The sequence below is a fragment of the Hevea brasiliensis genome, chromosome 8, assembly GCF_030052815.1.
Source record: "Hevea brasiliensis isolate MT/VB/25A 57/8 chromosome 8, ASM3005281v1, whole genome shotgun sequence".
In the NCBI taxonomy this organism is placed as follows: Eukaryota; Viridiplantae; Streptophyta; class Magnoliopsida; order Malpighiales; family Euphorbiaceae; genus Hevea; species Hevea brasiliensis.
The window spans coordinates 6,751,560-6,776,263 of NC_079500.1; the positions used below are offsets into that span (position 1 = coordinate 6,751,560).

Genomic DNA, 24,704 nt, shown 5'->3' on the forward strand with positions numbered 1-24,704 from the left:
ATTTTATGCCTAATTTATAAAAACATTTCATTCTGGATTTTATTAATTTTATAAAATTAGTGACACTTAAATCAAATCCTAACAAATTTATTAAAATTTTAAATAAATTCTAAATTAATAAATTTTATATTTAATTATTATGACACCAAACATAAATTTATGAATGAATTTTATTAACTAATAGAAACCATTTTTTTCCTTAAATATTATTACTACGGCAAATAAAATTGTTAATTTGTTGCCAAAATTCGCATCTGTCATCTCCCTGCAAAATGCAAACAATTAGCAACGGCAATTTTTGATATCTGCGTCACAAGTGTACAGACAGTAACAGTAGGCCACGCCAGGTTGCGAAATCCCACTCGTCTGTTACAGCCTTTAGCGACACTGCCAACACTTCCACTCTCATTTCTCGAATGCTTTGCTTTGGGACTTGTAGTGGATTATGCTGGCAACAGCAAATATCTCTCACCCAACCCATGGATTTTCTACATTTTTAAACCCTAATTCCAAATTTTATCCCAATTTACAGATCGTAGTGTTGTTTACAGTAGCCCACGCCAGGTTGCGAAATCCCACTCGTTTGTTACAGCCTTTAGCGACACTGCCAACACTTCCACTCTCATTTCTCAAATGCTTTGCTTTGGGACTTGTAGTGGATTATGCTGGCAACAGCAAATTTCTCTCACCCAACCCATGGATTTTCTACATTTTTAAACACTAATTCCTAATTTTATCCCAATTTACAGATCGTAGTGTTGTTTATAGAAATGAAGAGGAAGCGTGGTCGCCCCAAAAATTCTGTTGCGAAAAAGCCCAATGTGGTGAATGCTGATGAGCAAGCTGTCCTGAACTTCGTTGACCGAAATGTCAATGAAAATTCTGTTCCAGATCAACCGAATGATCATGGGTTTAGTTTGTATGATTCTGAGAGGAAGGCTAGTTTGTCATCGTCGTCGTCTTCATCTTCGTCTTCTTCTTCAGGCGAAAGTGATGAGGGAGGAGGTGGTACTGGTTTTGATAAACCAGCGATTGCTAGGAGTGTGAAAAGACCAGCTAACAAACGTGGTCTGCCTAAGAAAGGGGAAGTTTCAAAGAATGGCACAAGTGCTACTGTTACGTCGTCTAAGGGATTGGGTTCTTCTAGCAGGAAAGAAGCACCATCGAAGAACTTAGGTCATGATTCTCTGATTAACGAAAATGAATTGAAAGCTGCCTTAGAGGTATGTTGGATATTTTTATGTTATTGGGCTAAAGGTAGAAGAAGTTTATGTGAATTTAGATTATTGAAGGTCCCATTTGTTGAGTTATGTATTGGAAAAGTTTTTATCTTTTTATTTTTATATTTTTGCTTTAAAGGTGATTAAGAAGGTAATGCAAATGGATGAGGCCGTGCATTTCAGTGCTCCGGTGGATTCTGTTTCTCAGGGAATTCCTGTAAGTGAGAATGTTTAATTGGTTATCTAGTGCAATATATATGTTGGATGAGTGTAAACTTTGTCAAAGACGTCATGTCATGGTAGTGCATGTATCTCTAAGAACATGTGAGACTTTCGGAGTACCTTCATTGGACGTGACAGGTCCAGGGTATTAGAATAGAGTATGTCTTCAACATTTATTCTGGCAAGATATGGCACCTAGAGGGAGTGCCCATGAAAAAAAGTAACCTGTTCCTCATACACTCTTAAGTTATCTCATTTGCATTAGTTAATGTCCTAGTAGCTCGGCTGGTTAGTGGAGCATTTGTGAATTGTGATAGATTGATAAAGAAAAGAATGCCGGCAGTATTTTGGAAAAAAAAAAAAAACACCAGAAAGAGAATACAATTAGAAATGGAGAAGGAAATGTATTAATTCCAATATATCTCGGTACAGAAGCAGAATTACACAATGAAAAGGAGAAGAAATCTCCCCAGCGGAAACACAATACAATGCTCTTCCCACCAAGCTGAGAACAACTGGCCAAACAATCAAAACTGATAACTAATATCTCGATGCCTCAATCCTCTCTTTTGCCCTTTTTATAGCTTTTTGTCCCAGGCTTCACATGCCACCCGAAAGCTCCTCTAACTGAATGGTGTGCACAGCTGGGCCTTTTTCTTCTAAAGCTTTCTGGATAACCAATTCTCTGCCTTCCAAAATCTTTTTGGACCTGCTAGTGTAGACCTTCCAAAAGTGGCTCTAGCCCTTCCCTTAATTTCTGCAGGCTGCAAATTCTCATCATAGATGCATAATAGAATGCGCTTCATTTCAGGTTTGAGATTGGAAGGATAAGAGAGACTTGGAATCTTATGGGCTCCCTTTGGGATTGTGATTGGGAGGCCAAAAAGTTTTTTTTTTTTGTTTTTTTGGAAAACACCATTGTAGATGTTGAAAAAAGCATTTTGACAAAAAAAAAAAAAGTTTAATTGTTTTAGAGTTCTTATAATTAAAACATATCAAGTTCAATTTTAAACTAATTTTTAATAGCCTCTAAATAACATATTTAAGGAGACACCTTTTTCAACTACAATTTTAAATTTAATGTCAAATAAGCCCTTACACCCTGTTTAGATTGAGTGTAAAGTGGTTTATTAATGTATCATATGTTATTGTATTGTATGATATTGTTTTATTGTTAACATGTTTGAAAGATGGTATGGTACATGGTAGTTTAATAATTTTTTCTTATTTGGTTAAATGGTATGGTATGGTAAAATAAATATAAAGACTACTAAAGTACTCTTTACTATTTTAAATATATAAATGGTTCAAAGATATTTATTTAAATAAAATATTAATTTATAAATAATGTTATCATAAAAATAATTAAATACACATATTATTTTTTTAATTGATCACTAAATATGCCTTATAAATATATTTTACTTAATTTATTTTAACTAATGAAAAATACTCTATAATAGAGAATGTATGTGTATAAATTATGAAAGGATAAAATAGGAATACAAAATTCTTAAACCATCCCAACCCACCAAATTGGTGATTTGAAAATCTGTACCCAAAACCACCATTTTTCAAGAACAATCTTCCTAAACAAGAGGAGAAACATTATTAAACCATGGCAAACCATGATCCAAACAGGAGGTTAGTATTTTCACTGTTACCTTGGAGATTAAACTAGCCTGTTACCTAAATGTCTAAATGGAGGCACGATGAACACCCATGCAAACAATTTTGGAGATGGCCTAGGAGAATAACTTACTTGCAGTTTCTTATTTGCGACTGTTCATCTCTGATTCTCTGACGTGTTTTGGGGAGAGACCTTCTAAAGAATTGCTTTCAATGACTTATGGTTGGAATGTGTCTATTTTATTCCACAGTGTGTCGGGCACCTTATGTTCTCTGTTCTTTGTTCTTATATTAATTAACATGGATAGTAATAAGAGTTTTAGTCGATTTGTGTCTTTCCTTTATGGTGTCCAATTTCTTAAAATCAAAGTGATCATTTTTCAGTATATTATGCATGCTTATTCTGTCATACATTTTTGGATTGGAGATATGACAGTTTTTTTTTTTTTTTTCTTGGTGACCAATGCATGACATGAACTGATCTCTCTCTCTCTCTCTCTCTCTCTCTCTCTCTCTCTCTCATGTTGGGGGACTGGGGGTGGTGGTGAGCAGGATTATTTTACTGTGGTAGATATGCCAGTGGATTTGGGAACAATATGTAGCAATCTTGAAAGTGGTATCAAGTACCTGAACTCAGAAGATGTGTACAAGGATGTGGAATACATCTGGAAGAATTGTCTCAAGCATAACAAAAAGGGTGACTACATTGTGTACCTTATGAAAAGGGTGGAGAAAAAGTTTATGAAATACTGGACCGCTGCCGGACTACGTAGTGAGATTCTGAAGAAGCCTGATGGTATGGATTTCATGATCATCCCTTTTCTGGCTTTGTTTGGCTTGGCTAATACAGCTGTTAAAGCATTCTCTTATAACTATTCTGGGTAACAATTTTATGGGATTAGTTCCTGGATTTCACGTAAATCCTTAAACCCTACTCCTCATTGAAAAAGGCAAAAGATGTATAATCATTGTGGATCACTTTTTTTTTTGGTAGAAATAATTCAACTCAATTCAACTCAACTAAGCCTTTATCCCAAAAATTTTGGGTTGGCTATATGGATTCTCTTTCTCCACTCTAAATGATTTTGGGTTAAATCCTCGGAAATGTGTAATGCTTCTAGATTGGTAGAAATAACTAGGTATATAAAATTAGTTGCAGAGCCTGATTTCCTTCTTCATTACTTCATTTTATTTTAGAAATTCTGTACTTATCTTGAATATACTTAGTATGAGTTGGGACTTCTGTAGTTAGGTTAAAATCCATGGATTCAAATTGCAATTGATTCTCTAATTTATTGCAGCTGTCTATCAGATTATGGGGTCTTTGCAATTTCCCACTAATACATGCATTATAAGGAATTTATATTTCTTGATTGGCACTAGTGGAGGGCAATCATATTCTGGAGTTCTCTAATGTATTTGGACCTATTATATTAGAAGGATTGACTTGTTTCTACAAGGTATTGTTTTCATTTGTTACCACTAGTTATTTCCCTTGCAGGACATTCTCACATACCAGAGCCACATGTGACAGTCCTCCCTATGGAGCAGGAAAAACAACCACCCAAGTGTTCAGTTGCCCCTATGCTGAGTGGCCCATCCCATTCCCAGCTGCAACAGCACCAACCAGGCTCGCGTTATTTGTGGCAGTCACAGCAGATCGCTGGCCAGCCACAGCCATTTCACTCACTTGTTGGTGCAGATATTGATAATGCAGGTATAATTTGTCCACATTCTCATAATTCTGGGGAAACAACTCTTTATGCTTCGATTCTGCAAGTACATAGAGACTTCATTCTTTTTCTATGGTGATATTACTTCCTTCTTTTTCTATGGTGATATTTCAGTTCTGTGAGCTCTCTTAATGATTATCTGCTGACCTCCGATTATTTTGTTGGCCATCTCACCGCAGGCCCTTTGGCTGAAATCCCATTGGCCTCGTGCTATTCTGTGCCTCAACGGCCCTCTGGGAGCAACAACCAACTACAATGGTCACAGCACTCCACACATGAGATACAGAGGAGGGTTCGAGGCCCCACTCAATGCCGCTTCATGTTGGACATGACTGATGGTGAACGGCTATTTGTCCCTATCAACATGCTGGGACAGCCTGTTGGTCCTGAAGCATCAAAGCTCGCTTCCTTCTTGGGAACTGTAGCACGAAATGGTAAGATGGCGCCACTTAATTTTCTGGACTGGTCAGCAATGCCAGATGCAATCAAAGAGGATATGTGGCAGTTTGTGCAGGTATCAAGTTAACAACATTCTGTTCTAAGTGGTAAAAGGATAGGGTGGGTCTGTTACCACCTTGAATTTGTTTTCTTCTAAATATTTTATTGTTTTCTTCCTTCTTGATCATTTTCTTTCTTTTTGTAATGTAGACAAAGTTTGACATTGACCCCATGTGCAAAACATGGGTTATGAAGTCCCTTGCATCAAAATGGAGGAACTGGAAAGCAAAATTGAAGGCTGACCATTATAACCCTCATACAACTGATGAGGAACGTTTGAAGGACTGTAACAAAAGAGTCCTTCCTGATCAATGGGCAGCCCTTGTATCCCATTGGAACTCTGAAAAGGTGCAGGTGTGTGCTGGCTATGGCTATGACAATTTACATGTTACTGTTTATATATTCCTATGGAAACTCAAAACATGATACATGCCTATGGCATTTGTAGCTGCGTTGTGCTAAAAATAAGGCCAACCGTGCAAAGCAGAAAAGTGCCCATGCTGCGGGCTCAAAGAGCTTTGCGAGGATACGTGAGGAAGAGGTAACCTATACTTTTTGGAACTTATATTTGCCCGCTGTATGTATTATGAAATGCAAATTTATTATTGTTTACGTGATGATAGCGTGCAAAGAGGCCTGATGGAAAGGAACTGACTAGGAGAGAGTTGTACATCCTAACCCGTACACGTAAGGATGGACAACCTGTGGATAAAACAGCAGCAGAAGTAATAGTATGTTTCAATTAACTGGACTGCAAACTCTTTACTCCTTATTCAACATGTTTTAATTTGTTCAGTACTTAAACTTTATAAACTGAACGCTTGGGTCCACATTGCAGAAAAAACTCCACGAACAAGCAACTCAAAAACAGCAGACTTCACATGGAAGAGATGATCGTGATGACACCTACTGCCAAGTTATGGGAGAAGAAAAACATGGCCATGGGAGCATGTTTGGGTTGAGTCCAAGTCCTGCTGGCCTTTTGTGCCGACCCAGCACTTCTAGTCACAAGAGGATGGCTTTGGAGGCCAAAAGATCATCTAATGAGGAGTCAAGCAAAATGTCATATAAAATGGAGGCCATGGAGCGAAAGTATGCATCCCTGGAAGCCCAGATAGCTAGGATGACTTCGAATATGCAGAATCTCATTGAAAAGATGGGTGCCTTGGTTTCAAAACAGGTATCTATAGATTTTTTTCAATTAGATTTTGAAGTATATAGCATTTTGCTTTGCGTGACATTACTTGTTCGTTTCTGATAGGTTCCTAAAAATGCTCCTAAGGATTCACTGCAGGCACAAGCACACTCCTCATCATCAAGTCATGCAATTCAGCCTAATGAGGTGATGGCACTTTTTTTCCTGGGGTTTCTATTTCAATTTTCTTGTGCACTTTAGTTCTTTAATCCACATCAAGAAATAAATTAAAAGATTTTTCTTTCAAAGATTGCATGAAGTTATTATGAACTTTGAATTTGGAAATAGTTTGGAGTTTGGGCCTATGTTTGAAGTTGTTCATTGCCCTGTGATGAAAGTGGTCTTGGGAAAGGGAACTAAACAAATCCAACTAATATGAAGCTAGTTGTATAGATAGCTTGCTTTTTCCATAAACTACAACTGATGTGATCACTAACTTCTCTCGTTTGTGCATTTCTTGCTGAAAGATGAAGGCCAGCATAAGATATAAATGGCATGTAAATACTGAAGTGATCTAGTTTAATGGTGAATTGTAATATGTAATTTATTCTGCTCTGGCTTAACCATTTGTTCTGTTTTATCATGGTTTTATAATTTTTGTTGTTTCTATGAATATCAGGTGCTAGAGGTTAAAATTTGAACTTTATGGTGTTCTGGACTATGGTGACCATGCATGAGAACTCTTTTCTGAGCTTTTTCCTTTTAACTCTTCTTCCTCTCTTTTTCTTGTGTTTTTTTTTTTTTTTTTTGGGGTGGTTGTTTAGGCAGTTTGAACTGGACTAGGAATGGCAAACTGGCAAGGTGATGGGTATAGATGTGACTTAACCTATTGCAGAACTTCATTGCTACAATCTGTCCTGCAAAATGCCTTCATCACGTATCACTTGAATTTGTTATCTATTGATTAGGCCCTAGCCCTATAACTTAGGTGAAGTGAAATGTAAGTTTATGGCTGTTGAGAATGGAATATTACAATTTGTCATATTTATATTTACACTAATGGAGTTGGTTTGTCTGTCTCCATTCGGCCTTCAATCTCCAAGCTGTTAGTAGTTCCTTACACAGTTGATGATGTGAAGGATTAAAAATCATAATCCCCCTCGCTGGATTATATGATGCAATGTTCCCCTTTTTTTTTATGTCGATGTAAAATCTCGTTTTTGTAGATGGCTAAACCATGTGGATTTGTAAAGCCATTCACAAATATCAACAATTCACCATTGGTAATATTAGCTAACAATTCAACAATTCACAAATATCAACAATTCACCATTGGTAATATTAGCTAACTTTAAAACAATAGGGAATGTATATTAGGCCAAACCTGAAATGGTTTTCAATAATTTAGCCTTTAACTGTTCAAGCGATCCACTTTGGACAAAGTCTAGAAGCACATTTGTGACTATTCTATGCATCCACAATAATGATAATTTTAGTACTAGTTTGGCTTTATTACATTCTAGAACTACGGTTGTTATAAGCTGAGCACTCTTCTGGCCAAACATCTTTTGGATTGAATGATCTTATCTACAGCCTAAAATTTGAGCCCTATAGATTGGCTACTAGAATTCTTAAATTATTTTGTCCATTCATTAGTTATTTCGATGTGATATTGGAGCAATTACAAATTTATGATCTAATGTCACTTAAATGCATGCTAATAAACATGTGCACTGCCACACTTGCAGCTTTTGAGTAGGTAGATGAATATGCTAGATGCTATTAACAAATTTAGACCCTTCTTCCTGCCTCTGATCCAGACCAGGTTCTGAGTTCTGACCTGCTTCTACCAGGTCTTCCACTTGCCCTTTTTAGGATCTTCCCATTTGAGGTGCAGTTGGCTGGTTTGCTGCATCTTGCAGGAACTTTAATTTGGGATATTTACTTGTTGGTGCCAAATGTGTATCATTGGCCTCCATTGAGACTTAAATACATTTTAGACAACTTTTATTGATGTAATGGTGTTGGCATGTTGCTGTTGCTTTCAATTAATCACATAAATTCTAACTCCTTTCGTTGGAACTCTAGCCTGCAGGTTGACTATAGACTATAGAGAGGCATTATGCTCACAGGACTTGCCAACATATTTTTAGGATTCTCTCTCTCTAAGATTTAAATATTTGTTTGTGTTGGTGCATGAAATTATTGCTAGGCTTGGCGGATTGAACCTGCCGTTTTGGATTTGGACAGGTAACAAACTGCTAGACAAGTTTTTATGTCTTTTTGCATGTATTGTTCATAACTTGAACATTCCTGTCATGTATTTTATTGCTTGTAATCAGAGTTTTATGTTTATTTTGGAGTGACTGCTGATCATGGCTGTTATTCTTTATCTTGACTTATGGATGAAAATAATAGTGAGAATGGTAAAAGGAATTTCCAAAGATCTTTAAGCTTTTTGCCTTTGATTTTGATTATTGATTTGAGATGATTAGTTAATGCAATTGGTGTATTCTTTTTTTAATAATTATTGCTTTTTTTTTTTCTCCTCTTTTCTTCTTTATGTTCAGGGGATGCTTTTGTTATTCTGTTGGCATTCAATGATGCTTTTAGCAGCTTCGTGAATCTTAGTGCTTCCTGAAGTGTTGCCAGTAAATGCTGGTTATTACTGCATGTTGTTTCTCATAAAATTTATTGAATTTTAATATTTTTTTATAAAATTTATTAAATTTTAATTTTAAATTAATTTATTGACTTTTCAATTATTTTATAAATAAAATTCCTTAACTTAGAGTTGCTCGTAGAGAATGAACAGAAAAATGGTAGGGATTTAATCATGAGGGGTTAGTTGGATGTAATTTATGTATCTTATTTTCTTTTTATGTTTGTTTTTTTTAAAATAATAAAATAAGATAATTTAATTTATAAAATAATTGACCGATTAATAAATTAATTTAAAAATCTTTAATTTTTATTTATAGTGGCTTTTATGAAATCAAAGTGGCTTTTATAAAATTAAATTGAAATTTAGTAAGTGAATTTTATACAAGAGATTAAAATTGAATATTTTTTATAAAAATACCTGTAAAGATGAGTGACTGCATATGATATGTACCCAAGTAAATGCAAATTAATATTTTTATTATGTAACTATAAACAATTAAATTTAGGATGATGGTATTGGTATTTAAAGTTAACTATAATGTTCTTCAATTATGTAATCTTTTTAAAATGTTCTAATGAAGCTTTTGGCACTCCATAATTATTTTTAATTACTCATTTTATAATATGTTCACCCTTCACAATTAATACTCTATTAGTTTTCATTTTTATCTTTTTCTAGTTTTATGAAACAATTTTTAAAACATTTTAATTTTTCAAGTAGAAATTTGTTTTATCCTTGCAATACAATCTAATTACAAGTTTGTTTTATATAATTACAAACTAACTAGTTTATGTTCTTGGTTTTGATTATTTGAACTGTATTCTAAAAGAAAAAAATTGTAGTTTATATTATTTTTCTATCTTTTTCATCATTTACAAAGTTTATTTTTATTTTATAATTTGAATTTTCTAACAAAAATAATTTTATTTACAAAAATAAAATATATGAAAAAGTATGATATTAAATTTCAATTGAAGTTAATTATAATAGTACTATAAATTTTTGAGAAGTGCTTTTAAAAAATAATTATCGTTAAAAAATATTTTGTCATCTATTTTTATCTGTCCCATTTAAATTTTTTATGACAACTAAATAAATGATTAGATAATATTATTTTTATAAAATCATATTAGTAATTTATTAAATTACTCTTTATCTCATTTAATTATTTTAATTTATTAATTTTAAAAAATTATATAAATATTTGTTTTATTTAAAAGAGATAAAAGATAAAATTAAAAATTAATAGTTAATACTCGTTAATATTAATACCACAAATAATTTTGATCAAAAGAAAAACTCAATCATGACAACTATTATAAAGTAAATTAAAAATTAAATAGTCTAATTAAAACGTTATATATATATATATATATATTAAGCTAAAGGACCTTTTAAAAGTTTAATGAACTTTGGAGAACAATATTCTTTGGAGAACAGTGGTAAAAGCTATTTAATGATCCAAAGCTAAAAGTTCAATGTCACCACCATCTTCTGATAAAAAAGAATGTAACCACTGTCTCATCTGCAAGGTTTGACATTAAACTTTTAGCTTTGGAAAGCTTTTCCAAGCTAGCTTTAGATCATTAATTAGTAAACAAGCAATAAATATATAATATGCCAACATAATAATATTTGTTTGCATTCTTTCTGCTAATGACTAGTGGTTAATTATTGCCAAGTTTCAAATATGAGAATGAGATGGTAGTTAGCCATTGCAAGTGCACTTGGCCTTTATAATTGGATTTAGGAGCTGGGAATTTTCTTAAAATTTTCTTATTAATTAGATAGTAGATATTGAAATTGATGGTTTTGATTTAAGTTTTAGGGTATCAGAATTAAATTGCAGGGTTATTTCAATTTGATTTCGACGTAGTCAAATTCAATTATTAATTTTTTTTAAAGATTATTTTAAAAAAAGAAAAAAAAAATATATTTTAATCTAAAACTGGATCAGTTCAACTAACTAATAAATTTTGATATGATTCTAATTTAACTCAAGATTGATTTTAATCACTCGATTTTAATTCAATTTTAATTTCATATTACATCAACTCAAATCCGACCATACTCTATCCAGTAGATACCATTCTTTCACTGGTGGGTGTGAAAAAGGGTCGACCATACTCTATCCAGTAGATACCATTCTTTCACTGGTGGGTGTGAAAAAGGGTCTTAGCCGAAGAGAAACTAGTATAGGTCATTTTCGTCGCACTAGAAGCTGAAGCCAGTGGTCCACTGGTCAATTCAAAGAGGACATATTTCTCACCTATTTTCTCATCTTGAATCATGAAATCATCGTGAACATATTCCACATCCTATTCAGAATGTCATTTCACTAACCGATTCCTTGATTGGCAACTATTACTAATCTTATAAATAGAAGGCAGAGTGCTACCTTTGACATATCCATTACCCACAGATGAGACAGAAGGAGATAATAGGAGACATTCCAAACGGAACAAAGGTCTTCAGCAAGCAGCTTGTAAAAACCGATTGAAACCATCAGTTAATTGTTCCAACCGAAGTCTTGAAGCAATTTCCAATTCAGAATGGCTATTACGAGAGAGAACTTACTGCACTCGATGGAGGAGTTCAATGGGAATTCGTATTAGCTATTCGTCACTCTGGTAAGTATGATAAACTTCCTCTTCGGGCATCCAAATGGCATGAATTTGTGGTGGCATACGATCTCTCAAGAGACATGCAGATTTTGGGGTGATCTTTTATATAACAGAAGGCAGGATGCAAGTTAGAGGCCTGAGAATCCTGACCTCTTACTTGTCAGCCAGTTTGGCAGCGAGTATGAGAAATATTTTGTAGTTTCTTTCTTGGGCCCTCTGGCTATGAAATCAAAAGAGAAGAACAATTAAAGTATTACTAAATATATTAAGCATGGAATTGCCTTGATGAACTCCAGCCAGCCAATCAAGACAAGCAAAGTGGGAATCAGGTGGGTGTTCTTAGTACAATTTTGCTACAATGAAGCAGGCAGGTGAGCTAGGAAATTCACTCACAACCAGGTCAGCAAAGTAAATTCTACAGAAGTATTCAAGCATCAGCCTTGTAGCAGGGCACAGAACAATGAACACGTACATGTAAGAACAAATGCATATCTTCAGCTATTAAACCGCAGGTACACCCCAGAAAGAGAGAGAGAGAGCTATATATCCAGTTGATGTTGCTTCAGAAGGACCTATTTTCTATCTAATTCCTCAATTGGTCTAAGTAAGCAGTCCAAACAACCATTCTGCTTTTGATCTCGGGAACAATATTCAAATTCCTCAACAAAAAGCAGAATAATCAAATTACAATCAGTAAATATGACATCAATAAAACCATAGAAACATTGAAATTGAAATGCCACATAAATGAAACACGGAATTTCATGGAAAAGGAGAAGAAAAAAATAGGAGATTACGGTTATTATTTTTCTTAGCCATGGCTCTGATAGCCAATGAATGATATCCATGACAGTAGAAGAAGAATAAGATGAAGAGAGCTCCTGCCTCAAAACACTGCCAGATCTGGAATACCCCCAACTTATCCAAAATTCCAGGGATTCAATTTCTCAAGAATCATCAAATAATTAATGACCCAATTGGGGCAACAAACCAATTTCTATACGTGCAGTGCCCAAAAGGGGCTAAGAGTCGAACAACAATCAGAGAAAAAGGCATGTAAAAAATATACACCACCAAGTACGAGAAAGAAACACCTACCGTGTCATTTCCTATATATATAAATATTCCCAATGAAACTCAAAAATTGAAAACCAATCTTTCAATATAGAAGGTCAGGGTTTAAATTATGATGATCTCCATTATAAGACAACATAATGGCACCCACATAACAATATTTCAACTCCCAGCGAATCAAACAACAATAAGATAAAAATTCAACACCAATATCAGACATCCTCCAAAAATAATTATAACTATTATTATACCATTTAAGTAAATCTGACAAAAGAAGAATAAATAAAACACAATCAAAAGCATCCAGACATGTGCCAGTATAATGGAAAGCAGGACCACAAAATAACATATATTTTGTAGTTAGCCTGCCCAATATAATTACAAGGACACCCCTGCAATGCAAAATCTACAAATGGAAACTATGTCACTGTCATCCTGCTCAATTTTAACATCGGTCAAAGGTGCAATTGCAAGAGACTTCTATAAGGCAAAATGTATCTTCTGGAACTTTTCCAAACACTCCTGCAAAAATATAAACAATTTATCAGATCTACAACAAGGAAATGAGACAAATACAAGAAAATGAGGTTTTGAAACCATCCACTATGTTAATCACTAGGGAGTGAAATGGCAAAGCGTCGCACCGGATCCGTCCGTTCAACAGCACGATAGCAAAGGCAATGAGCAGAAACTATTTTGGACATGTGGGCATAGGCTTAAATCATCCCTCGATCCATAGGAAAAGAATAAACCCAAAAAAAGGAAAAAAGGAAGAAATTAAAAGAGGAAGAGACACATGGAAATTGACAACAAATTTAACATCTGCACAGCTAACTTGAGAAGCTACATGATATATAAAAGAATAAGGGATGGAGAGATGAAAATCTAACATGCGCACAAACACACACACACACCCACCAACCCCTTAAAAGCCCTAAAAAGGGTCAGATACTCAGATGTAAACAATTGTCTCATCACATTAGCTAATAGGCTGTTTGTGTGGTTTGTACCATGACAAACACAAATATATAAAAGGGAAAAAAGGAGAAAAAAAAAAAAAGCTCTGGCCTCATTGTAGGTAAGTTTTATCTCAAGTAATGCTCCAAAAGCAAACAATGCAGAAAAAGGTAGAGTACAATCTATAAGCTGCCATTCCAGAAACAAAGGCATTTCATTATTTTCCTAAACCTATAGCATTTAAAAGATAAGTTTTCAAAACAAAATGACTAAAAGCATCCCAAATGTGTGAAGGCAAAAAATACAACTAGAGCTTCAGTTCACATCCAACATAGAAATAATGATACTGTAATCCAGTTATATAACTTACACTTATATAACTGAGTATCTCCCTGGCTGAGCTCCACCAGGAAGTGATAATGCCTGGTTTGTGATGTCTTCCAAAACACGTTTTAATTCTGCTTTAGCTTTTTTAACAGACGTTTCACTAGGGCCCTCAATGAACAAGTAAAGCTTGCGTTCTCCTGGTCCTGGAATCCGGCCTGGTGGGAAATACTGTCCCCTTGTAGTAATTGCAGCACCAAAAAATTCAGAAATTGGAACCAATGTGTCCTTGTGAGTAACCTTCCACCGAGCATTTTGCGGGAAATCATTAATCTCCAGCTCTGCTTCATAATGTTCTGGCATTGCATCAGCTTGGATCTTTGCAAGGTTCTGCTGCAAGTTGTAAGCAGCCGTAATCGCCTTAACTGTGTTATCATTACTAACAACAGGTAGTCCAGGCCCTGGCAAAACTGTAGCTACACCTGGAAGTGTTAGGCCCATGACACCTGGCAGCGAAACAGGTAATCCACCATGGGGAAGCAATTGAGCAGCTGAGATAGGAGTCGGTGTTGAAGATGCACTGCCTTTGGAGGCAGCAGCAATAGCAACTAAGTGCTGAGCAAAGGCAGCCTGGCGTGAGATGTCACCACCTGCCTTACGAACCCCTTCATCTTCATCTTCCGAATCTGACTTGTCTTCCTCAAAGCCATATTCTTTTGCTTGTGCTTTTTTAGCTGCTATCCTCTTTTCATCCTCCTCTTCATTGAATTTAAAACCAGTTCCACCATAACCAGTTCCATGGGCTTGCTCAAGCCCCTGGGTCACTTTGGCCATAAAGCCATCTGCAAGAGCTTTCAGGTCCTCTGGAACAACTTGCTCAGAGAGTTGCAATGCCTTTACAAGATCTGGTGCATATCTTGCATCATCCTCAGAAATAAATGTGATGGCACAGCCTTTGCGACCAGCTCGGCCAGTTCGACCAACACGGTGAACATAATCCTCATAGTGATTTGGGACATCAAAATTGATCACCAGTTCAAGCTCCTTCACATCTAAGCCCCTGGCTGCAACACTTGTGGCAATCAACAAATTACATACATTGCTTTTGAAATCAGAAATGGTAGACTCACGGTCTGTTTGATCTTTAGCCCCATGAAGTGAAAGGCAAGGATAACCATGCTTGAGCAAATCCCTAAACAAAGCATCACATTTATCCTGTGATTGGACAAATATCAAAATTTTTCCCTTCTCATACCATTCACCAAGTAGTTCTAGGAGTCTCAAGAACCTGTCACTTTCTGGCCTTACCTCAACTAACTGAGTTATGTCCTTGTTCACCACACTCCTCCCACCAACCTGAATTTCCACAGGTTTGTTCAGTACTTTTCGAGCTAAAATCTCAACCTGCCGAGGAAAAGTAGCAGAAAAGAGTACAGTCTGACGATCTGGTCGAATATTCTGGACAATTCTAGTGATCTGAGGTTCAAAGCCCATGTCAAACATCCTATCAGCTTCATCCATTACTAGATAAGTAACTCTACGCAGATTTGTAATTTTACCCCCACTTGTGCAAAGTATGTCAATCATCCTACCTGGCGTGCAAACAACAATCTCAGTACCCCGCTTTAATTCACTGATCTGTTGAGCAACACCAGAGCCTCCATATACAGGCACACATCTAATTCCCAGTACCTTGGCAAACTTCTTTATGTCACTGTGGATCTGTTGAACAAGCTCCCTAGTAGGCGCCATTATAAGCCCAATTGGCCCATCTCCAGCTTCCACAGGTGGCTGGTCCTTGATGTGCCTCAGCATTGGCAGCACAAAAGCGAGGGTTTTGCCAGAGCCAGTTTTTGCAATGCCTATGCAGTCTCTGCCACTCATAATTATTGGCAGCGCCTGAGCTTGAATCGGCATTGGCTTCTCATAGTTAAGCTTCTTTATTGTGTCCAAAATTTTACTTGACAGTCCAGTTTGGTGCCATGTTTTAACTGGTTTTGGAACATCCTTTCCATGTATTTTCAGTTCTAATAGTTTCCTATAAGTAGCAACCTCTTCAGGGTTCATCCTCAATACCTCCTTCACTTCAATATAGAAATTTTTCCGGAAAGGTTTGTAATCAATCTTCGAGTGATCAACAACAGATAGCTTCTCAGCTTTCGTTTTCTTCACCCTCTTCATGAACTCGTCATCATCTTCATCATCTAAAGAATTTTCATCATTCTCAAGGTCCCCATAATCTGAATCAGAATCTTCACCAGGAATTATTCTCCCAAGAGATTTATTAGAGCCTTTCTTCAGCTGCTCTCCATTGCTTCCTTCCTCCTTTTTGTCCTTCTTCTTTAACTCCACTTTATTATCATCAACAGCTTGAGTAATTGCTGCATTGTTTAGCTTCTCAACTTCAGGTAAGACCATGGAATTCATGAAAGCATCCAATGGATCAATTTCCTCATCCCCAATAACATCATCACCATCATTCTCTAAAGCAGCTGTCCCATTTTTAAAGTCTACCACCATTGCATCTCCAACATCTTTATCAGGCTTTGAATTTTCATCTAGTTCCATGTCTGTTTCTGATGTCCCTGTAGGAGGTGCTTCATCATCATCAGAATCTCCTTCAAGGGTCCAAGTTTTACCTGTATTGGGTTTATCTACATTAGCTGCTTCCCCATGCTTGTCTCTCTCGGATTCTTCCTTTTTCCTCCTCAACTCTTGCCACTCCTGAACTCTTCTTCTCCTCTTCTCTATTTCCTCATCCAATCGCTTCTGTTCATCCTCTAATTCATCCTCTCGAGTTTTCTTCTCTTTCTTATCTGTGTCATCCTCACCACTCCTTTTCCTTGGGCTCCCCTCACTGTCATCCTTGTGCCTGTTTGACCTGCCGCCAGTGCTCTGTTCACGTGCTCTCTCCCTGTAGTCATTATCATCTCTCCTCCGTCGCTTCCTATCATGCTCCCTGGAATCATCACCACTATCATCATCACTGGTAAATTCTCTCCGTTTCTCCTTTTCTCTTGTCCTCCTCTCTCTTTCTCTTTCCTTTTCCCTTTCTCTCTCCCTTCTCTCCCTCTCCCTCTCCCTTTCCTTCTCCCTCTCCCTCTCCCTCTCCCTTTCTCGTTCTTCTCTGTCACGTTCCCTTCTCTCCCTCTCTCTATCTCTCTCCCGTTCACGTTCTTCTCTGTCACGTTCCCTCTTATCTCTCTCTTTCTCTCTCGCCCTCTCCCTTTTCTCCTCCCTTTCACTATCTCTATCTCTGTCCCGATCTCTATCTCTCTTCCTATCCTTGGGTCTTTCCCTTTCGTCATCTCGGCTCCTTCTATGCTTGTCCCGCTCTCTCTCATATTTGTCATCGGAATCAATACTCTTCTCTCTCTCAGAACGTCGGCTTTTCTCTCTGTCCCGATTCCTCTCTCCATTCCTCTCCTTATCACGATCACGGTGACTCCTCTTCGAATCCTCCTCCTTCCTTTCCGAATCTTCCTTCCTAGATTTATGTTTCACATCCTCCATTGCTTATTTCTTGCAAAATCTCTCTGAAATTCATGCAAATAAATGTTTATGTGTTAATGGAATTGGCATTCCATTCAAATTTAATGAAACAATTCGATCAAATTTTACAGAAGAATCTTACCTTAACCTCGCAAAATATGGCAGAGGGACAGTTCCTTCTTCGAGATGCTCCCCCAAACCCTAATGTTAACCAGAATTCGATCTCTTCACTCAACCTAAAAGAGATCGACTTTCTTTCCGTAGGTGAAACTGTGACGTTTTAATGTTTAATTTATATTTCGACTATATATATATACACACTTTTTTCTTTAATTTAATAGGATGATAATTATTAATTATAAAAAAATTTAATAATTATTAATTACAAATTTTGATTTTATTATTATATAAATTTTAATATAAATATTTAATTTAATAATTATAAATCACCTCATGCTGAAGTTTATTATAATTTAAAATTTATATTTTTAAAATTAAATAATTTAATCTTTAAAATTTAATAAAATTTATAATTTATTTTTTATCATTATAATTTTATTAAATTATTATTAATTTTATTAAAAATATTCAAATATTATTGGTATATATATATATATCAATCAATTTATAATGTTTTTATATGTTATACTATTTTTATATATATAAAAAAAAAAAAAAAAAACGAACGTCGTTTTGAAACTTTTAGGCTAAAATAAAAATTCACAATTGGTTCGCATGCTCAAAGCCTCGTAATAGGAAAACCTTAACTTCAAGAGCAGAGTTCTCAGTCTCTGTCTTCTGTGAATCTATTACTAGCTCAAATTCCTCCTTCAATTGAAAGAAGGTACGGTGCTATATGTCCACTGTTAATTCGCGATTTTGTTTTTATCCTGGTTGATTCTAGGGTTTTGCTGGTAAGGGAAGATTGAAGTATAATTGTGTTTTCTGGTTTGGCTTTTGCTTGTAAATTTCCTTTCAAGCTTCATCTTGTCGACAATTTAGTGAAAAAAGTTCCAATTTTTATGTTCAGATGATTATTTTTTCTTTTCCTTGTTTTCTTTTAGAGTAAAGCAATGGGCTTGGAAATTAATGGCAACTGATTGGGATCTTTATATAGTGTGTTTAACTGTAGATTCATGAGATTCTTTTGTGATTGTTTTGTTTTGGTCTTCTGTGTAGTGTGGAATATGAAGCGAAAGAGAGGGAACAAGAAAGGCAAGCAAAAAGGCCATCCTGTTGCTGCCGCAAATGAGGCAGCTGTAAATTTAGTTAGTTTGGATAGGGAAGATAATTCTGCTGCAGATGAGTATGGTGATGATGATGACAATAATAATAATAATAATAACCATAATCATAATAATGAAGAATATGAGTCTGGAATGGAGATTGATACACCTTCTTCCACTGGTACAGACCAGCCGTTGAATCTTGCTAGTATCAACCCTGATGGTTCGATTGACAAGACTGCAGGGAAGTCATTTGGGCGCGTTAAGGTTAAGCTCAAGACTTCGAAGGTGTTAGAATCACAGAGCGATACTGATAAGAGTAGCCCACAACTAGGTTTGGATAAACAAGGTCTGTTTAGTGATAAAATTGAAGATACTGGCAACTCACTATCTGAAACTAGACATGGTGTTCCTGGAAATGTGTCAAAAAAACCTGGAAGTATAAAGATTAAGTCGTCAAAGGTGCTGGGTGGATTGAGTGTGGAGAAGAGTGGTAGCACTGTAATGGTGAAGGCTGATGGTTTACAACAAAAGGAACCAAAGACACCTCATCAAGAATCTCAATATAACAAGCAAGAGTTAGACTCTGCCTTGTCGGTATGTTAGAATTTTGAAGTGGGATGTCCCTTTGTGTTTCTTGACTACATGATTGTGAAGTCTGTCATTATAGTTGTAATTGAATTTTATTCATTGTACTTATTACTGTTTATGTTTATCCTTTCAGGTGATTAAGAAGGTAATGAAAATGGATGCAGCTGAACCCTTCAATGTTCCTGTGAATCCTGAAGCTCTAGGAATACCTGTAAGTATGAATGCCTCTTGTTTGAGATGCATGACGTCAGTATCTTTGTGGCCCTTATAGCACAATGCTTTAGTACCTCTCTTTTCTTTTCCCCTTTTTTCCTTCCTTCTCCCTCGTTTTGCACATATCAGAGACTGTAAATATTATGGCTACTTAGAGGGAATTGCGAAGGTTAACAAAGCTCGTGTAATTAATTTGGCAGTGACTGCTGCTTGTCTTTGATGAGTATGGATCAATAAGTGCTTAGGAGTCATAATCCGTCATTTATCATTGTTGGCTCATTATTCTCTGCATTTCTTTCTATTTAATGACCACCCTCATGTAAACCATAGGAATCTCATTTGTCTTCTTTATGTCATATCAATCACCACTTCTGTACAACAAAAGAAAAATTGTCCATCACTTAGCACTCAGTATTTCTTTATGCTTGCTGAATAGAAAATGTGTAATTACTAGGTTTCTTCATATAATAGACTAGTATATTTATACCAGACTGCTTGATATAATTTTTTTTAACAGAAATAATGTGTATTCTTTTTTTTTCCTTTTGGCGGGATCATTTAAAACCAGGATTATTTTGACATCATTGATACACCAATGGACTTTGGAACAATATGCAGAAATCTTGAAAAAGGTGATAAATATAGGAATTCAGTGGATGTTCATAAAGATGTTCAATACATTTGGGACAACTGTTATAAGTACAACAATAAAGGTGACTATATATTGGACCTCATGAGACGGGTGAAGAAAAATTTTATGAAGTATTGGACTGCAGCTGGTTTATTCACTGAACAAGCAAGAGGTTCCAATGGTAAGGATGTTATGGTTGTTTTATTTCTCAGTCAAATCATTTTTATTTTTGTGCTAACTGCTGAGGCTCCTTTGGTAAACTTATCTTTGCTTTTCCCATAGTTTTTTACAATATCCAAAAGAAAAATCTGGTTTACCAAATAAAGCTTAAAATTTACTTGTAATCTTGTTTTGATGTGCATTGAAATGAACCAGTCTTTCTTATCATATCAACACTAATGTAGCTTTTATCAATAGGCATGCAGAATCATTGTCCACTGTATGAATACTTGGTCTTTCCCTGCTCCCTGTGTCTTTTTCTATTGTTATAAAACTTAGCATCCCAAATGGAGGAATATCTTTTGTTCTTGTACTCCAATTATTTTTGGACTTGAAACAATAGAATGTATTTCAATGCTTTTGCCAATTATAATGTTACTTTTTCTTTTATTAATTCAGGTCACAACTTTTAACTAGCAGCATTTGTATATCAGATTTCCATTCAAAATTGTCATTAGCTTGATTACGTGGATCTTAAGTAGGAGCTGTAGGGGTCAAAGTATGTCACGAAAGAACTAATGTGGCAGGGAATCTATTTCCTGAAGCATGTATGGTTACCGATCAGCTGAACCCTTGCCATATAAGATATTTAGCGCCAAATCATATGTGTGGCAGGGAACCAATTGGTAATCAATGCAATTTGTTCATAGAGGGGTTTGTGCTCTGTGCTGACAGCTAAAACAGCTGATTCATATGTTCATGGTTTATCTATGTTTTTGAGCTTTGAGTTGTTTAAATTGAAACATGCTGGGTCCATTGGTTTAAGGATTTTTTACTTCATTTTACTATGGCAGCCTGAGCACTGAGCGGTATTTATTTTCATTGTGCCAGGTGCTGAAGGCACTCAAATGGAGGATGCTGGAGCATCAAGTCAGGGATATGGTAAAAGTGGTCAATCTAAACAGAAGACAAAAAAGCGTCATGGGTATGTCTCTACAGCTTAATTCTTTTAAAGTTTGTGCATAGTATAGGAATTATTGAAATTAAATTGAACTCTGATTAGCCAACTTTTAGGTGTCATGTGGGTTGTATGGTAAATGTATATTAGCAGCAGACAAATCCAGCAGGAAATGATGAATGGGCATTAAATTGGCATGGGACAATTGTTTTTTCATTCCTTTTCTCATCCCTTTTGTTTGTTGTTGTTGTTATGCCCAATTTATTACATGTCCCTTGATACGTTTTGTATGATCTTATAGCTACGTGATTTATTCTGTGTAATCTAACTGCTAACTGGTTTTAAGAAACTTGGATTTATCTAATGTAGCTTCAAGCTAAACACCAAACATGCTCCATGTGGCCCATGGTTCACTGTGCCATTCTTTTCCTTTTTCCTCTACTAATATCCCATGTTAGAATAGACCATTTCATAGATTGCACAAGATGTTATATCAACAGACCTGCAATTCTCTCATTTTAGTTTTAAATAACAGAGTTGCTTATAATCTGCAGAAGGCGCCACAAACATGATTGCCTTTGTGCCATATGTGTTTTAAAGCGCCGTAGAAGAGAGCGTGAGGAGAATGCTCGACTTGCTAAAGGTCAGATTGGAGTCACTGATAACAAACTTGCTCCGGAGTTGAAGCAAGAGGTGTGCCTATATTTTCTTACTAATGAATGATGAATATATTCAAGCTTTTATTGATTGAGTAGATCTTAAGTTTTTTTGATATTATGTGTTGTAACCATAGTGAATTTGGCAAGATCTTGGTTGGTTACCCAATATTTCTTAAATTTACTGAAAATTTGAAATAAATCTTCTTGTATCTGATAGAAGTATCTGATAGGTGCACCCCTTCTTTGTTCTTAGCATTGAATGAGATTTTGAGAAATGAAATGGAAGAGTTTGTGGCATAGGTTTTGACGCGCTATAATTAGTAATACTTGTGTGTTAAAATGATAATAAGCTGTGACTATAGGATAGATGACAAATCAACCAAAAAAGGATGTTAAGAATGTGAGATTTTTTTTTTTCCTTGGTTATCCTGGTGTCAAGAATATGGAATTAGAAGGAAATAAGGAAGTCTATATGCATTTGTAAATGCATGCCAAATCAATTAGTGGGGTGGTTAGCTGGAGGATCCTGCTTACTGGTATCTACTGTTCCTTTAAATTATTAATGTGCATATTGATTTACTAGAATATGCATAGATGGTTAAGAATTGTTCTTAAATTTTGAGGTTCAATAGTTTATAATTCCCTTTTCCTATAATAGAAAGCAAGGTCTGTGATGTCATCTCATAAGGGGGAAAAAGGAGGATGTAGTCTTATCCCAATAATTGTTTTGGAATTTTTTGCGTTTGAGCAATAAGAAATAGTTATTGTGAGTTCCTTTGATTTTATCTTGTAAATAATAAGGGTTCGCAGTTCGCACCTCCTTCATTCTCTCTATATTATTCTCATCTTTGTTTACATAAAGAATAAAGTAAAATAAAATAAATTGTCATGTTATGAAGTGGAAAAAATAATACTTCTTTGTTCTCTGTCTCTCTCTGTTCTTGAAGGGATCTTCACTTGTGGAAAGTCCTGGAGGTGAAGATTCATCATCAAATATGGATGAATCAATAGATCCAGATGGAGATGCTGAGGTGGAAGGAAAGGGACCAGAGGTGAAAGTAGAGGATCCTGAGCAGCGATATGGCTCTGTCAAAGAGAAGCATGAGGCAGAGGAGGATGGGGATGATGAGGAAGAGGAGGAAGAAGAGGAAGAGAATGAGATGGAGATTCAAAAGAAAGGGAAGGTTGAAACATCAGAGCAATCAGAGTTTGCTGATAGATCAGGAGAGGAGCCCAATCAACAATCTCAACCTGGACTAGCAGAGAATGCAGGTGCGGTGGGCCAAACACATCCTGAGAAGGGACATGCAATAGGGCAGCATGAGGAAGTAACTCCAACAGTTGAGCAAAATAAGAATAAGGTAATTAATTTGATAAATTTTATTGATGTTTGCATGTGCGGGCTTGCAAAACCAGCTTGCTTAGCATATTGATGACATGGGAAACCTAGCATGTGTGGGTCGATAGATTTTGTTTTTTGGTCAATAGGCCTTTTATCCCAAAAATAAAATAATTTAATTCATCCATATCATCATGCCACATCAGAAGGAGCCTGCACCTTTAGGATACCTATTCACAAAATTGTAAATTTGAAATCAATCCAAAAAAATGACAAAATTAAAAAGATTAGCTAAAATTGATAATTTGAGATTTTTGCCCCCTAATTTTACAGTGGGCATACATGGTTAAAAAGTTAGGGTAACTGACTCCATGAATTTACATGGTTACAGGAATCACAAGAAAAACACAAGGCTATAATGTTTGAGAAGTTTGATTCTGAAAATCCAATGCTTCTGAGTCTGTGCAGAACTCTGTTTCCTGACAACCATAAATCTGTATGGACTGGGCCTCACTCACTGTTTCAGCGTGAAGGTTCTACTCGTGGAAGTTCTATTCATGCTGCCATTGAAACTTTGATGTAGGTAGTTTTTGATAACTTATCATTGCCCTACAAAGGATCTGAAGCTATCTTATGGCTGTCTATATCAAATATAACGTTCCAGGGTGGCGTGTTTGATATGCATGCTTAGATACAAATGGAATTTCTGGTAGTTAGCGGTACTTGTCAACTGAGGATAATCTTCTCTGGTAAAGTTAGGGTGGAATGACATACCTCAAGATCGACAAAATGACCTTGATTTACAATCTGAGTCTGCATGTTTTAGTTATCTTTTGGTGATGTGGGAAGATACAATGGTATTTCTTATTGTGAAAAGTGAAAACACATTCATATTAGAAGCTGTAATGACTTCATGTTGAGCAAGGATTCTTATAGGGTATTATTGCTGGAAACAGCAACTTGTACAACTGTATATAGTTCATCCTTCTTATTTCCATGCATACTGTTTGTTCCTTTTCATTTCTACATGAACTGCAGCGTGCAAGGTGGAAGCCTGGGAAATCCAAACCATGCCCCACAAGGATTAAAAAGATGGCAGGAGTCGCTTAATGAGCTGAAACCAAAGTTACAACTGTTAACCTGTCTGATCAAGCTTGGTCAGATTTTCCAAAATAGAAATTTGTCAAATTGTCCTGAATCCAAATTCTTCCAATTCCTTGGTTAATACAACTAGGGGGAAGAAAATGGTAAAATATTATAGATTCCCAAAAATATTTCAACCATTTCTCGATATTCGTTAAAAATCAAATGCAAGCTTATCTAACAAATTTACAATGTGTAGACATTTTCATCCA

The 24,704-nt window shown here is 35.7% G+C and overlaps 3 protein-coding genes across 16 annotated transcripts; 2 read left to right on the forward strand and 1 right to left on the reverse strand.

The window, feature by feature from the left end:
* Window positions 1–553: 553 nt before the first annotated feature.
* Window positions 554–9,216, forward strand: LOC110642677 (uncharacterized). Of its 13 annotated transcripts, XR_009150538.1 has the most exons (12): window positions 554–1,223; window positions 1,360–1,437; window positions 3,624–3,867; window positions 4,573–4,788; window positions 4,984–5,318; window positions 5,453–5,656; window positions 5,751–5,843; window positions 5,926–6,033; window positions 6,141–6,482; window positions 6,564–6,644; window positions 8,533–8,687; window positions 9,008–9,216. XR_009150538.1 is itself a non-coding variant. In XM_058151120.1 (11 exons), the coding sequence occupies exons 1-11, from the start codon at window positions 771–773 to the stop codon at window positions 9,059–9,061; spliced, it is 2,208 nt and encodes a 735-aa protein (XP_058007103.1). In that variant the 5' UTR covers window positions 554–770; the 3' UTR covers window positions 9,062–9,216. The 13 variants fall into 13 exon arrangements, 12 of the variants coding, with proteins under 12 accessions (XP_058007103.1, XP_058007105.1, XP_058007107.1 ...); XM_058151120.1 differs by lacking the exon at window positions 8,533–8,687; XM_058151122.1 differs by lacking the exon at window positions 8,533–8,687 and having other exon boundaries at window positions 6,585–6,644.
* Window positions 9,217–13,019: 3,803 nt separating this feature from the next.
* On the reverse strand, window positions 13,020–17,856 carry LOC110642483 (DEAD-box ATP-dependent RNA helicase 42). 2 transcript variants are annotated; one of them, XR_009150541.1, is made up of 3 exons: window positions 17,716–17,856; window positions 13,445–17,617; window positions 13,020–13,322 (listed from the first exon to the last, which is right to left on the reverse strand). XR_009150541.1 is itself a non-coding variant. In XM_021794564.2 (3 exons), the coding sequence occupies exon 2, from the start codon at window positions 17,592–17,594 to the stop codon at window positions 14,130–14,132; it is 3,465 nt and encodes a 1,154-aa protein (XP_021650256.2). In that variant the 5' UTR covers window positions 17,595–17,617; window positions 17,716–17,856; the 3' UTR covers window positions 13,020–13,322; window positions 14,128–14,129. The 2 variants fall into 2 exon arrangements, 1 of the variants encoding a protein (XP_021650256.2); XM_021794564.2 differs by having other exon boundaries at window positions 14,128–17,617.
* A 398-nt stretch (window positions 17,857–18,254) lies between these two features.
* On the forward strand, window positions 18,255–24,350 carry LOC110642493 (uncharacterized). The gene is made up of 8 exons (XM_021794575.2): window positions 18,255–18,417; window positions 18,753–19,396; window positions 19,524–19,601; window positions 20,172–20,415; window positions 21,285–21,378; window positions 21,906–22,044; window positions 22,958–23,371; window positions 23,741–24,350. The coding sequence occupies exons 2-8, from the start codon at window positions 18,761–18,763 to the stop codon at window positions 23,930–23,932; spliced, it is 1,797 nt and encodes a 598-aa protein (XP_021650267.2). The 5' UTR covers window positions 18,255–18,417; window positions 18,753–18,760; the 3' UTR covers window positions 23,933–24,350.
* The last annotated feature ends 354 nt before the right edge of the window (window positions 24,351–24,704 follow it).

What these genes read in the sequence shown, in the direction of transcription:
- LOC110642677 (XM_058151120.1), top strand. Translation starts at nt 771, where the DNA reads ATGAAGAGGAAGCGTGGTCGCCCCAAAAATTCTGTTGCGAAAAAGCCC. An exon ending in AATTGAAAGCTGCCTTAGAG is followed by an intron (nt 1,224 to 1,359) that starts GTATGTTGGATA and finishes TTTGCTTTAAAG; the next exon opens with GTGATTAAGAAGGTAATGCA. An exon ending in GGAACTCTGAAAAGGTGCAG is followed by an intron (nt 5,657 to 5,750) that starts GTGTGTGCTGGC and finishes TGGCATTTGTAG; the next exon opens with CTGCGTTGTGCTAAAAATAA.
- LOC110642493 (XM_021794575.2), top strand. Translation starts at nt 18,761, where the DNA reads ATGAAGCGAAAGAGAGGGAACAAGAAAGGCAAGCAAAAAGGCCATCCT. An exon ending in CTGAAGCTCTAGGAATACCT is followed by an intron (nt 19,602 to 20,171) that starts GTAAGTATGAAT and finishes ATTTAAAACCAG; the next exon opens with GATTATTTTGACATCATTGA. An exon ending in CTCCGGAGTTGAAGCAAGAG is followed by an intron (nt 22,045 to 22,957) that starts GTGTGCCTATAT and finishes CTGTTCTTGAAG; the next exon opens with GGATCTTCACTTGTGGAAAG.
- LOC110642483 (XM_021794564.2), bottom strand. Translation starts at nt 17,594, where the DNA reads ATGGAGGATGTGAAACATAAATCTAGGAAGGAAGATTCGGAAAGGAAG.